At 44.9% G+C, this 15,298-nt stretch overlaps 1 protein-coding gene across 3 annotated transcripts in view; it reads left to right on the top strand.

The window, feature by feature from the left end:
- The window catches only part of CFAP44 (cilia and flagella associated protein 44), a 748,689-nt gene that overhangs the window by 562,538 nt on the left and 170,853 nt on the right, over positions 1-15,298 (top strand). For all 3 annotated transcript variants that reach the window (XM_086935641.1, XM_086935640.1, XM_086935642.1), the window contains 2 exons: positions 5,288-5,465; positions 11,870-12,379. In XM_086935641.1, coding sequence (XP_086791767.1) covers positions 5,288-5,465; positions 11,870-12,379 — 688 coding nt within the window. The remainder of the gene's footprint in view (positions 1-5,287; positions 5,466-11,869; positions 12,380-15,298) is intronic.

Below are 15,298 nucleotides of genomic sequence, written 5' to 3'. Positions count from 1 at the left end.
TCCCCCGGCTGCGCCCTGTTCTGTAGCCGGGCTGGTCGGACGGTGGTCCGTCGTCTTCTCACTGCGGCAGTCCTGGCGATCCTTGTGCGGGCGTTGGGGTTTGCCCACCGGTCTCCAGCCATCCAGCCATTCTCTTGCCACCTCGGGGGTGTCGAAAAACCATGTCTTTCCCTCTGCCACAATCCGCAGTTTGGCGGGGAAGAGCATTGAGTAGGGCAGGCCCCTGTCACGTAGTGTCTTCTTGACTTCAGTGAAGGATTTCCGACGTCTGGCCACCTCGGCCGTGTAGTCTGGGAAGAATGCCAGAGTAGAGTTTTGAATTTTCACCGGTGGTGCCAGCCTGGCTGCTTGCAGGATGGCGTCCCTGTCCCTATAGTTGAAGAGTCTAGCCAGCACCGGCCGCGGTGAGGCTCCTGGTTTGGCCGCACCCCCCGGGACGCGGTGCGCTCTCTCGATGGAGAAGAAATTGGACAGGCCTTTAGGCTGCAGTTTGGTCTTGATGAGGTCCTCAATGTATAGGTCCATGGCCCCCTTCCCCTCCGATTCCGGAAGGCCTAGGATACGGACGTTATTCCTTCTGGAGCGCCCTTCTTGGTCATCCAGTTTTTCTTGTAGTTGCTTGGTGGTCTTCTCCAGTCTCTCCATCGCCACCTGTAGATCTGAGGTGTCTTCAATGAGGGACTTCGTGACTACCTCCATTTGAGACACTCTCTCTGACATTTTTTTGAAATCAGCTCTCAGCAGGTTCACCTCGTTGGAAATGGTGCCCACTGTTGCCTGGACTTCGGTGAGGGTTCTCATAATGGCTTCTAGAGTAACTTTCCCAGTCCTATTTGCATCCGAGGAGGCACCGGTGGAATGACGTCCAGGCCCCTGCGAGTGGCCGGTTTGGGAATAGGCAAATTTATCAAGCTTCGCTTGCGTCGTCGTCATGCTCCTCGTGTTCTTGGCTGCCATTATGTTAAGCGTAGGACCGCACTGTCCGGTCTGTTCCGTTGTCCCTGGCCCGGTCTCCCACTGTGCTCACCATCCCCTGGGCGTGCGCCGTCAAAGCAGATGGGAAAGGTCCGGATCGTAGCGCACCGCAGCCCCTTGACGCCAGGTCCGAGTCGCACTCCGCTCGGAGGTCAGTCTTATGCTCCAGCCACGTGCGAGGTCCTCGCCTCTGTGGTCGCTGCAATCGGAGTCAATAGCAGGTCTCACTGTGTCGCCGGCGGCGTCCGCCCCAAGTGCACTTCGCAGGTTCTCTCGTTTAGGGCGGTGCCCCCTTTTTCGTGGATTACACTGCCGCCCCCCAGGCCCTCTATGGGTGGTTTGGTGGCTGGCGCCGCTAATCTGCCAGCGTCCCTTCTTCCCTACGTTATCTCGGACCAGAGGTCAGAGCTGCGGGGGGGGTGGGGGGGGCTGCGCCGACCATGCGCCTTCGGCCCACCTTGTCGTGTGTGTGGGGCGCCCGCCCGGCAGTGCCGTCTTCGGATGACTCCTCCGCTGCGCAGGGATTCCTCCGCCCTCGAGGACAGGTGTTGCGTTCCCCAGAGGGACCGGTGGCTGATCCCAGGCGCAGCGCTATTCAAGCGCTGTGTTGAAGCCTGGCGTCTGGCGGCGCGACGTGGGCGCCGGCTGGAGTCGACTTCTTCCGGCCGGGTAGGGTGAACTTCCGGTCGGGCACTCCCTGCACTGCAGGCCGGTGCTGCTGGGTTGTTGGAGGCCTCACCTCGCCGGCGCCGAACGGAGCACTTCCCGGCTTCGGATTTTCACCAGGGGCGGCTCGATGTGCGCCGCTTGGTTCCTGGAGCCGATTTCACCCCTTCAAGCGGGTCAGTGTACGGATGGGCATTCGGATTCTTTCGCGGGCCGGTCTGCCTTGCGGTGCTCCCGGGTTAAGCTGCCGCCATGTTCGGCAGTTGGCCACGCCCCGAAAATTTTATTTTTGAGGACTGTATCTTAAATTATTTTATCTGATTGTATTTGACATTGAATTCGTTTATGATACATAGGGTCTGTTTTTAACGTTTTTTAACATTATAATCACTTAGATTTCTAAGTTACTCTTGGTGAGCATAGGTCAGCAAAACCTCATGAGGTTTTGCTGACTAATATGAGTGTTATTTAATCTACGTGTTTGTTCCCAGATAACAGCTTGGATTTGATTTTGTGTGGATATTTATTCATTTAAATTCTTGTCTCATTTTATAATGTTATATGTGAACATTTATGGTTATTACTAACCGAAATAAAGTTAACTTGACTTGACCTACCCATCAATACTTCTTGAGAAGAAAGGGGCAAGAGGAAAAGGTACGCCTACCATCCTAAAAAGACACAGACCTGCTATGCATTAGCCATGACCCAGGGAGCTTTGGAACCCTGGAGCGGAACACTTCTAACGGGGGTGGGGCCACAAGACCACACCCATGCCCGTTAACCAAGAGGAGAGAGGAGGAACAAACACCTGCGGATCATTTGCCTATCGTAAAGAAGGTGGCGGGGACATTTGGCACAAATTCTACATTCACTATGTATGGACTGATTGAGGGGGAGGGGAGGCATCCAGAGAGATCAGGATTACCTTTGTCCAGAGAGGTTGGGTGCTAGGAATTACTGGAGAAAAGAGGAATGGCTAGGGATAATTGAAGAGAGATCAGGAGAACCTTTGTCCAGAGAGGCTGGGTGCTAGGAATTACTGTAGAAAAGGGGAATGGCTAGGGATAATTGAAGAGAGATCAGGAGAACCTTTTGCTGTGCGACTGCAATCTTCTCCCCAGGTTCTTGAACAATTCTAGGATGTAGAAAAGACCCAGATGGGAATCTTTCTCAAGCCCTCTTAACCTGTAGAGTCCTAGACAGTTCAAAAAGGGCTGCAGCCTTATCGACTAATTATAAGCAGCGGTGTGAAGTAATACCTCCTGTTTGTACCGGAGAACATTTGAATTATAAGTGCCTAATTTAAAGATCCCCGATGTGGAACGTGAAGTATTTTACGCCACCCGTTAAGGGCATTGCCAGCTATTGAGAGGTGCCAAAAATAACTCCTGGTCATTAATGCACAGAGGAACAAAAGGCAAAACTACAGGGAGGCTCCTGGTTGAGTAGAAGTGTAGAAAGAAGTGACCACACCTGGAGTATCTGCCACCTGCTTGACATGACGAAGGAGAGTACAGAACCAGCACAGAGGTGGATGCCAAATAAGCGGTCTGTGAGGTATATTGAACTTTCCTTCATAAGACCACGGAATCAGAAATACATCTTTTTTTATTCCTGGTAATAATCCCTTATATATCCGCTAAAGAATCATTCCCTATAAATATCATCACCTCCTCAAACTTCCACACAAGGAACGCACCAAGGTTCCTTAGCATTGCCAATACTTGTTTCTGATACCTCTTCAGCCCTTCTCATACACCACTTATCAAAAGAGAGACTTAAGACTTTTGAAAATAAGATATTGCAAATTAAACTGTTAGTATATGCTGGCCATGTCATATTGTAGCATTGATGAACGTCTTAGAGGGCATTGCCCTGAAATAGGTGGCTCCTAACCACATTATGTGTCCTCTAACAAAGGCTGATGAAACATTATTACATTACAACCTTTAGAGCTTTGGACTGCATGCCCCTAGGAATCTCACTGTGAACTTATTCCACAATATAAATAACATTGGTCCGTGTTATCCTGTGGGAGTGGAGGTGGGATTTAAATGTCCTTAGAAGCTTCCATGATTGCTCTGGTTTACTATGGGCACTAATAACAACATGTGGTACCATTACATAATAAATGTACTGACCTAAAATAGATGTCTTGCTGGGTTTCAACCTCTGGACCTGCCGGTCACATCGGATGTCAGTGAAAAACATTTTAACTCAGTGATCTGGCTTTAAAATATTGTGCCTGGTTAATGGGGTAACAGGTCCCAGTAATCCAGTGCTTGAATACCCTCAGGCAGCGCCTGGACACCCTCACGGGTGCCAAGTAGTGCTCTAAAGATCTACTGGTTGATTGATTGAGTAGTTGCATTTACAATGAAGGACAGCTCAGGCCTAAACATGTTCGGGTGTAAATCAGCCTCACAAGTTCAACTCAGGGGTCATTGCTGGAGTTGGGGGTAAAACCCAGAGTATGTCCCCTTGGTGACGAAACATCAAGGGTCTGAATCCTGAAGTTGTCTGCTCCAGTGGAGCTTGGGGGCATCCACTTGACTGTTGGGGTTGGGGAACTGAGATATTATGGATTGGTGTTTCATGAAGCGATACCTGAGACCAAAAGGACTAGTGAAATATTTCATTCCGAGACCAAGGACAAAGAAGAAAAACGTATTTATCCTGTGCATGCTGGACGAGCAGATACTGGCTTCCATAGTTGGAGGCTGGGCAGGCCAGAGACCATGCAGGCTTGCCACACTCCTGGCCTTGGAATGCTTCTTGCAGATTCTCAACCACCATTCTTGCAAATACTTCATTGGTCATTTTGGGTTGCCTGAACTGCGAGGTTCTACTATCTCCTTAGGATTCACTCAAGACAACTCCTGGCCAGGCTTCAGTCAACTAGACCTTGGTCTTCATCCTGTTCAGGGACCAGCCAGTGCTCCTTCTTCTTCTTCTTCTAGGGCATGTCACAGCAAAAGGGCTTCTCCAGAGCCTGCCATTGGGTGGGAAGGGAAAAACAAAGCAAGCAGGGCCCTGTCACTAGCAAATATCTCTCTTATCTGGTGCACACAGAGTCCTTTAGAAGGCTAGACGAGGGTCAGCTCCTAGCTCAATGGTGCCAGTATGTGTTCTTTCGGTGCGCTGATGTGAAGCTAGGTGCAAGATTGTTCAAACTCAGTCATGAAACAAGGTCTTGTGGGAAGTTGAGGAACATTGCTCTTCTGTGTGACTTACCAGGCTTAAGGGTTCACTTTGCCCACTCCTACTAGAGACCTGGAAATAAAATGCCATAGATTTGCACCTAGGGACACGGTCGCTGATAGAATTTGGGGCTTCCCTTTCAGCTATTGCCGTTCTCCCTTTCTATCCCTGGTACTCTTTTTATGAGCTCATGCACTATTGTGGCGGTCACATTGTTTTTCACTCTCGATTGACTGATCCATGTTACAAGCCTCTTGATATCTTTTGATATTGCACACACATTTTGCAAGCTGTGGTATCTTCTTTAGAATCATCGTTTACTCTAGTGGATATTGTTTAGCATCTGTTGAAATCTTGTCCTCTTCCAGAAAGAGGTGTAGTCTGTGCTAGTAAGAGTAATGCATCAAGTCAATGATTCGCTTTCATGCATTTTATGTTGTAGGTTTAATCAGAAGCCAAGTGACAATTATGAAGATCCCAATGATGTGACGGCTATCCAGGTGGCGTCAGACAACATGGGTGACTTCAAACTGAAAACTGCTCCGAACTACACTGTGCCAGAGCACATGCGCATGACGGCTGACAGAAAGAGACACCAACTCGCCAAGCTAGAAGAGCTGGTATGTAGTAATGTTGAACCAACCCCCCTCCTTACGACTAGCTTCTAGATATGGTTTTACCAATGAATGATGCTTGTGGTAGTCTTATGCCAAATCAATTTCAATTTAATCTTTAATCGATTCACACAAGGTGTATCTTAAAGAGTATAACAAAACTACAGTTCATTAATAAACAGATATGATACAATAAAAATAAAGATATTCCAAATCCTTTTGGAGATTCTGATAAAAATAAAAGGGCTCTAGGATTGTACAGCTTGTGTTTGGCTGAATAGGAGAGGAAAAAAGCTGTCATGGTCCAGCATTGGAGTTTAGCCTGTGTATAATTTAAATATGCACTCATATAAGAAATCCCATTTCTATAGTGAATCTTTGAGGCAGGTAACAAATCCTATTTGCTGTTCAGGATTGGTACACATGATGGTATTGGCAAACGTTGCCTGTTCATGGTGATCCCACCTCCATGGAGTCTGGTTGCTGAGGGCTCGTCTAAAGCATCAGCTCATATATTAAAGTCGCCAAATACAATAAAATGTGAGTGTCTCACTAGAAGTGACATTAAATAATTGGACAATATTTTGACAAAATTATGATTGTGAAAAAGTGGTCTATAGCATAGAATTCCCATAATGACCTAGGAGTTTGTCACTTTAAGAGAGAAACCAAACCCTTCTGCATGAGGAAAGGGATCCAGAGAGAGATTAGAGATGAAGATTGAATTGTTGGCAATATTCACCAGGCCACCACCATGATGACTATGCAAGGGGAATGAAAAGCTTCAAAGGCCTGAGGACAGGCATAAAAAAGTCAAAGCTGATCATTTCTAGCACCAATCAATCAATCAATCATCACATTTATATAGCGCACTACTTACCCAGAGGGTCTCAAAGCGCACCAACAAATTAATGATAAAAAGAATGAATCTAGATTAGGATTAGAAATTAGTTTGATAACGTCAAACACATATTTCCCTCAATAATCATGTAAACTGGATTGAGATCACTATCATGTTAGATAGAGTAGCATAATCCATTGAAGCAGTATATTCAAATCAAGGTATCATTGACTCTTCAGGCCTTGAACGTTTAGGAATAAGACCCAGCACTTGATATACAACTCCCTAGTCAGAAGGGCTAAATATTAAGTTAACATCGAACCAGAATCCCTCCAGCAGCATGTATGCCTCAGTGTTCATCTGTCTGACTGTGTCCTGTGTGTCAGCTGTCTGTGTATGTATGCTTGCATGTGTTTTCTCTAACTGTATGTGTGTCGTGTAGGCCTCTATGTGGGAATCTCTGGGTATGCACATGTGTGTGAGAGACAAAGAATGGTTGCTCATATGTTTTTGTCTGTGTATCCTGGTGCCTGTATGGTCTGTGTGTGGAGGTGCAGGAGTTCCGTTAGGTCAATGTGCAGGTGTTCTGTACATATACTGACCTAATTGATATGGTGTACGTCTGTTTGTTTGTTTGCATGCATCACAGGAGGTCCAGTGGTATGTTTGGTTGCTGTGCAGGAGTTTTTGTGCATCATCATCATCTGCTCAGCGCAATCATGAATGCCCTCAAGTAGCTTGTCTTGCAAGCCTCGCACCAAACAACAGGCCATAATCATGCTACCTCAGCGGCCTTTCTATGCCTGATCCTAACATGGCAACCTCCTAAGAATCCAGTGTTTGCTGTTTTCTTGCCTTCAACTGAACCCTCAGTCAGTAGCAGTGAATCCAGTAATCGCACAACTTTGGAGTACTTTGCTCATTCAGTACTGGTCTTCTGCCTGGCAGTTGAAGGTTTTCGACCTTGAGTCCCATGGTATGAAATAACCTTTCTATATCTTTAAGATCTTTGCTGAAAATTAATCTCCAAACTAAGCATAACAGCAGGGCAGCTTCTTCCATGCGTAGTATCAAAATCAGCACAGCAACCTTCCTTCACATAACATATAATGAACAGTGTGGCAGGGTTTCCCCACACATCTTAAGCCTCCTTCACTTTCTGCAAGATAGACAGTAGATAGCTTTTTAAATGTGTGATAACAGCATGAAAAGCAGCCAGAAACACCCTCCACACACATAAGGATGGAGAGTACCAAGCTTTTTCTGTGACTGATGCAGTATGAAGAACAGCGCATCCTTTGCAGATTGCAGGCGTACTCCACAACCTCAGGATGGATAGTAGCCAGCTTTTCCCATGTGTGATACAGCATGAAGCAGTAGAGGAAGCGTTGTCCACACATCTCAGATGTCCTCAACAAACCTCAAGATAGATAGTAGCAAGGTCTTCCGATGTGTGATACAGCATGAAAGCAGTAGAGGAAGTGTCTCCCACACACCTTAAGATGGACAGCAGCAAGACCTTTCTATGTGTGATACATCATTAACGTGCAGTAGAGGAAGCGTCCTCCATGCATCTCAAGATGGACAGTAGGAAGACCTTTCCATGTGTGATACATCATTAACGTGCAGTAGAGGAAGCGTCCTCCATGCATCTCAAGATGGATAGTCGCAAGACCTTCCCATGTGTGATACATCATTAACGTGCAGTAGAGGAAGCGTCCTCCATGCATCTCAAGATGGACAGTAGGAAGACCTTCCCATGTGTGACGCAAGTCAGAAAGAAATTCCCTTTGGGTGAATTTGCAAAGGTACATAAATACTCACAGAACATACATTAAACTATTGACATGGAAGCAATGTAAACATTACAATATATGTGAAAACACTCTGGCAAAGAAATAAAGTAAAAAACAATTTATTATGCAAACATTACATCAGTTAAAAACTAAAAATAGGGAAACATATATCGGACGGTACAATTAATAATAAAAACACCAATTCAATTAAAAAGGAGTGCACAGGGAAAAGGATTAAACCCAAACACAAATATTGATTTTGAATTTCTCCTTGACTTATAGTCCCTGATTAGCTCCTAGGGCGTCGACGCGTTTCGGCGGTACAATCAATCAGATCCGCCTTCATCAGGACATTATACATATACTGTTTCCCAGACAATTTCTGAAATTTAAACAAGATCAGCTTTAGACATAGAAAATGGGCAAAGTGGATCCAATCGAAATAACAGAAATGTGGTCAAAGAATATATGAACAAATATTTAAAAAATGTAATGTTACAAGCTTTTCAGAAAAACACATCTTAACATTGCTTCCAATACAAAGGAGAGACATACATGATTATCACCCACAAATTTCACTTTATCAAAAAATGTATTCATATATGATCACATTAGTACTTGGCACCCAGACATGGTGCATAATCCCATAATTTTCCATTGCATCAAATAAATACCTACACGCTCTTTCTGAAGGGACCATCTGTTAATAACAAGATGAGAAACCAGGAATAGATTGTTTGCCATTTGATAGCAGTGACACCAGATTTGGTTTGGTTACAGGAGAGGTGGCGACAAAACCAACAAGCAGTGATACTTCACCTACCTCGAAATAGATGATAGATAGAGCAATGTGTCAAAAAAAGGGGTATTCCGCCTCCTTATTTCTATGCTGAGGTTTTTCGTCCAGCGAATATTCCTCTGTTTGAATTCAAAGTATCTGTTCATAATAGGGACAGACAATGTATTAAACTAATGTCTATTCATAGTGGGGACAGATAATGGATTAAATTAGTTTAAAGGACAATAGTTCATAATATCCAATCATAACTCGTAATTTTCGAATAATGCTACGCAACAGATATGCAAGCTGGCATGTACCGGCTATTTTTAATATACCCCTCCTGGGTGTGTAGAACATAGCCAAGATTATCTTCTACCCGGCTTGTTGTATTTATTATACGTTTTGTTTAGAGGGGAGTCATTTTATATTGCTTTTCAGACTCTAGTATATTTGAACAGCAAGAGACAATCTCTTGTTTATATATATAAGGACAGAATACAACCTAGTTTGTTTCCTAATTCGATAAGTCAAAACACAATACACGCAAACGTCATACAGCTCAAGGAATAGCGCTACCCGGGGCTCAGATTCTATTGCCCTATACTTACTCATAAAATTATCAATGAATCAGCGTATTTAATTTGCATGGGGATATCGAGCACGCATCCAGCTAGATTTCTGGAAGCTGAAAGGATAAAAAACAGGCCATTACTGGTCAGTTTCCATACCGTTGGCGAGAGTTGATGTATATGTCTTAATTCCATATACTCACACAGCAAATAATATAGCTGCCTCATGAACACGCGGTAGTTCTGGATACGGTTCAAAATACCGCTTAATACACCACCTTATGCCAGCAGTTAATGGCAACTCACAGAGGGGTTAACATTCCAGTCTCTGTTTACTCGTATATTATCCGAGGAGATTCCCTCTCCCTTCCCATGTGTGATACATCATTAACGTGCAGTAGATGAAGCGTCCTCCATGCATCTCAAGATGGACAGTAGGAAGACCTTTCTATGTGTGATACATCATTAACATGCAGTAGTGGAAGCGTCCTCCATGCATCTCAAGATGGACAGTAGGAAGACCTTTCCATGTGTGATACATCATTAACGTGCAGTAGAGGAAGCGTCCTCCATGCATCTCAAGATGGACAGTAGGAAGACCTTCCCATGTGTGATACATCATTAACGTGCAGTAGAGGAAGCGTCCTCCATGCATCTCAAAATGGATAGTCGCAAGACCTTCCCATGTGTGATACATCATTAACATGCAGTAGAGGAAGCGCCCTCCATACTTTTCAAGATGAACAGTAGCAAGATCTTCCCATGTGTGATACAGCATGAAGAGCAGCAGAGGATTCATCCTCCTCCACACATCTCAGGCGTCCTCAACACACCTCAAGATAGATAGTAGCAAGGTCTTCCGATGCATGAAAGCAGTAGAGGAAGTGTCCCCCACACACCTTAAGATGGACAGCAGCAAGACCTTCCCATGTGTGATGCAGCATGAAGAGCATCAGAGGATTCATCCTGCACACAGCTCAAGATAGACCGTATCAATCTTTTTCCATGTATGATACCGTATGAAGAGCAGTAAGGGAAGCATCCTCCACGCATCTCAAGATAGACAGTAGGAAGATATCCCCATGTGTGATAAAGTATGAAGATCAGTAAAGGAACCGTCCTCCACACATCTCAAGCATCCTTTTCAGATATCAGGCATCCTCCACACATCTCAAGAGTCATCCACACATCTCAAGATGGACAGTAGCAGGACCTTCCCATGTGTGATACAGCATTAACATGCAGTAGAGGAAGTGTCCCCCACCCATCTCAAGATGGACAGTAGCAAGAGTTTTCCATGCGCGATACAGCTTGAAGAGCAGTGGGGGAAGCGTCCTCTACATTAGAAGCCCTCGGGAAAACATCTGTCTCACATTCTGAGTTGTGGTCAAGTAATCCTCCACATTGCAACATCATTGGCATAAGGGTAAAACCCTTTCCTCGTCATGAGAAGCAGTATGTCTTGCTTTCCCCATGCATATCGAAATTAGCAGTAGGGCCAACGCCCTACATATATGGCATGGGCAGCAGCAGGGCAAGCTTCCTCAAACCACACCACTGACCATAGTAGTGCAAGCCTTTTCTGTGAACTCCTCAAGCAGCAATAGGGCAAGTTTAATCATCAGCGTGTACTGGGTTGCACAGTATTAGACACTTCCTTCGAGCAGAGTATCTTCCACACCCATCAGGTTTGCCAGCACCAGTGTCTACACACCCATTCACACTCTGAACAGATATATCACAGATGCCATCACAGCATAGCCCAAGTAAACAGGGTGCTGGTGGAGGGCATCGGCCGCCGTGCTCTGCATAGTCTGGGCAAAAGCTCTTGTACAGCTAACCACCTATTGGTTTAAAATGTGCACTACCAACCCCTTTTAAATAAAAAAATGCACACATTTGATCAGATGCTCTTAAACCATTGAACAGCCTCCCACTCCACATCAAAGCATCCTCCACTTTTCTTGAATTCCTCAAGAAGCTGAAGACCTGGCTTTTCCATTAACCAACTGAACACTGGCAGGGCTACGTACACACACCTGCTCAATGCCTAGATGCCCTCACTTGTGATAGTGCCCTTTGCACATACACACACAAAACATACTATATCAGTGTGCATGCTCATCCCAGACTTTCAACTACAGCTGCTCAAATTCCTCAGAGATAGTGATTGAACTTCGAGGTGAGATCTGATCTTGCATTTGTGGTTGCACACCCATGACTGTTAAGTGTATATAACATAGAAATGTCCTCCTTTTTTATTAGCAATGTTTAATGATAATGAAAGCATCTAAACTTACATAATGTTCCTGCTTGACACGAGCACCTTTTTATAATTTAGTTCTGTAGCTTTTGGTTGTTTAGCAGTATGGAGGAGACATGCTGGGGTACAACTTCTAAGTATCTTGTGCTTCTTCTTGTAGATGCATGAAAAGAAGGCAACCATGAATCGATGGATACTAGCACTGCGAGACCTAAAGGTGGCCACGATTGAAGAAATTGAGGAACTGGTGAAAGACTTGCAAGAGATCCAGACCAAACTGGATCCCTCGAAACACCTCCAAATACCCGCAGTCCCTCAGATGCAGCCTGACGAGACACCAGAAAAGAGATTTGAATACAATGATGAAACCTTGAACATATTCCGGTTAGAACAGGAGAAACAACTCCTGACGCCCAATGCATCAGAACAGCAAGGAGGCTTTGGGGGTTTTGGTGGTTCAAAGGGGCAGATTGGAACTAGGAAAGACTCGGGCAGACACTCACGACTGTCTTTTAGTTCAAAACCTCCTGTCAAACAACCAATCACCATGACACCAGATCTTGCACAGGCTACTGACAAAGAAGAATCTGGATTCACTGAGCTGGAATTGGAAATCATGAAAGTAGAGGAGATCAAAAACATTTACCACCAGGAGAGAATTATCAAAAGGGTGAGTTAAGTCAGCCATGAAAGTCTTGAGAAAAATTAACGAGGGGCCATATGATTTGAATGTTTTCTGATTTAAGAGAAGCAAAATTAGAATTCTTCAAGCAAAGTTATGTCAATGTAACAAATTTCCCAACTTTACAAAGTTGCAAAATGAGTCACTTTTGAAAAACTTCACCTGTGCAAAACACTTTCTCTGCAACTTTTCTTTACATATCTTTTTACTGACATTTTGAATAGAACATCAGCTTCAAAATATAGCACTGCAGCACATCTCACAATTGTATTAATCACCGTTTGTCACCTCCCCCCTGTCCCTCTACTCTCAATCCCCATTATTTGGTACTCTTGGAGCAGTCTCAGGATGGGACTCCTCATCACCAGGATAGTCGAATTCGCCATGTAGTTGACCTCGGTAGGTATCCAGTCTTTCCAAATGTAGTTCCACTTCTAGGGACAGCCCCTACTTGCATAAACAACCCTCTCTGCCATCACACATCAGTCATTGTCCATTTTCCAGGCCTCCAGTCCTGGGACCTTTCGACACCCCATGTCTTTGCTATATTTCTCTTTGTCTCTGCCAGACCCAATATCTTCCAGGTCCATTGCGAGCGGCCGGCGTCAGTCTCTTGCCAGACATTTCCCGCACACCACTTGGCGGAGACACTCATGCCCCTACCCCTCACTTACCCCAGGCAATTCACCACTGCAGACCAAAATTCATATATTGCCGGGCATTCCCCTAGGATGTGGAAAAATGTACTGGTCTCTCCACACCCATGCAGACAGTACGCGTCTCCAGCCCTCCCCATCTTCATGCGGGCATTATAGGAGCGATGTAGGATGAACGTAAGGCCACTTCTCTGGAGGATGCCAGGGCCTCCTCCCATTCACCATCTTCCAAGCCCTCTCAGCACTTTCTCCCATTGCTCGCTGACCCGCTTTAAGGCATCTAGCGTGTGGTTTAGCAATTTTTCATAGGTCAGTGACATAGCCTTCTGGAGCAGGAATTCATCAAGTAGTCTATTCTGCGGCAGGGAGGATTTGGGAAGGTCAGTCCCCCTCGGCAGCACCGAAGAATGTGTGGCAGTGTTACATGCATCTGAAGGTCTCGGTAGGAGCTACCTGATATGCTCCCTGCAGGTCAGACCAAGCGATTACATCACTCTGACACCAAACATGCCCCACCCTGTAGATTCCTATGAAGTCCCCTTTGTCAAAACCTAGCAATTTTCACAGGGTGCTAAGAATTTCGTCTTCCTTTAGTGGAGTTGCCCACGTAGATGTTTTTTTCCACCCCAGGGCTGGCAGGATGGTCTTCCAAAGGTGTACCACTGTCTGTGTGGAGTCCAGACAGTCACCCCTTTTACTTCCTATAATAGGGCATGAGGATGTAATGCAAGTCTATCCATGTGGCATGCTGGCTCCGTCTGAGGCGTAAAACCCAGTTGTTAATAGGGCTCAGCTGCGGCACCTCGTAGTATTTCTGGACATCTGGCAACGCGATGCCTCCATCATACCATCCCCATCTGAGCTTGTATAGTGCACTGAGCGCCGGGCCCCCTTCCCATAGCAATGTTCGAACCTACCCCTCAATTGCCTTAAAGTACAATTATGGGATCTCATCTTCAGCAACTTTTGTGAACAAATTTGCTGCTTGAGAATCTTCTCAAAAGTAGGGTTTGTGGGGTTGCATCTTTTGCAACAAAATACTTTGTGCAGAATTTTTCACCAGCTATTTCCCTTTGTTGACCTGTGCTAAAATGTTTCCAGTGTGGGCAAAATGCAATTATCATAGGGTTTTCATACTATTGCCTCCACTGGGGAAGAGAGCATGGTGTTTGTGGCTTCAGGGAAGATAAACATAATGGAAAAATAGGAGTTCAAGTACTTTTTCTTGTATGGCATTGGAGTACAGTACATGGTTATGTTATGGATGGATCTCAAGGTGCTGTTCTGTCGGCTCTAGTGTAAACCTATTTATAAGGGAAGCTAAGCTATTTTCAGCATTCTACGGATACATATCACTGCAGAGACAAACAATAACAACAAGTGCCTGATGAGGTGCTTTGAAATAACGGCAGGGACCAACCTTAAACAAACAGGTCTTAGTCCTGCTGCATAGAGGACAATCCATCCGAACTGCCAGGCCAAATCCCTGCTGAACAGGAACAAAAGCAAAGCCAGTCTAATTTCTAACCTCTTCCTCTAGTGCGCCTCCTTTTTCGGCAATATCCTATTATAATTTCTTTATATAATTGGCCAGATAGCGTATTGACAGTTTCAAAATGATACAGAAAGAGGTTTATGTAAAATGAGGGTGCATTCGACTGCATGGATGTCTCAGTGATCTGTAAGAAAACAAACTCCGTTATAAAAGGTTGCAGTTCAAAATAAAATACATAATTTCCATGACAACTATTTTATGTGCTTCAACTAGGGGTCTCTCAGAATGCTCCATTCCAAAGAGTCAAGGGCCATATGTATGAAAAAGTCCATTTGTGATTCTCAAATAGTGATTTTTTGCAAATCGCTATTTGAGAATCGCAAAACGCTATGTATGTAGGATTTGCAAATAATTTTGCGAATCCTACATATTACTTAATTGGGAATCGCAAATTGCGATTCGCAATTAAGGAATACCTCCTCATTCATTCCTTTGGGCCTAGAGGCCCACAGGAATGAATGGGAAGACATTCTCAATTTCTGATTCACAATTTGCGAATCGCAAATTGAGAATGCAATTTCAAGGGTGCCAGGGTGTCAAAAGGACACCCTGTTGCACCCCTGAAATGTGCATGTGTGCACAAGTGGCACACATACATGCCCTAAGGGCATGTTTGTGAGTCACATGTGCACACATGCACATTTCCACCAACTTGAAGTTCATGGTAATTTGTGATTCCTTACAGCCAACACTTTT

This window comes from Lissotriton vulgaris, chromosome 8, assembly GCF_964263255.1.
Source record: "Lissotriton vulgaris chromosome 8, aLisVul1.2, whole genome shotgun sequence".
Lineage (NCBI taxonomy): Eukaryota > Metazoa > Chordata > Amphibia > Caudata > Salamandridae > Lissotriton > Lissotriton vulgaris.
Note: the sequence above shows the minus strand (reverse complement) of the source record. Positions and strands in the feature narration are given on the sequence as shown.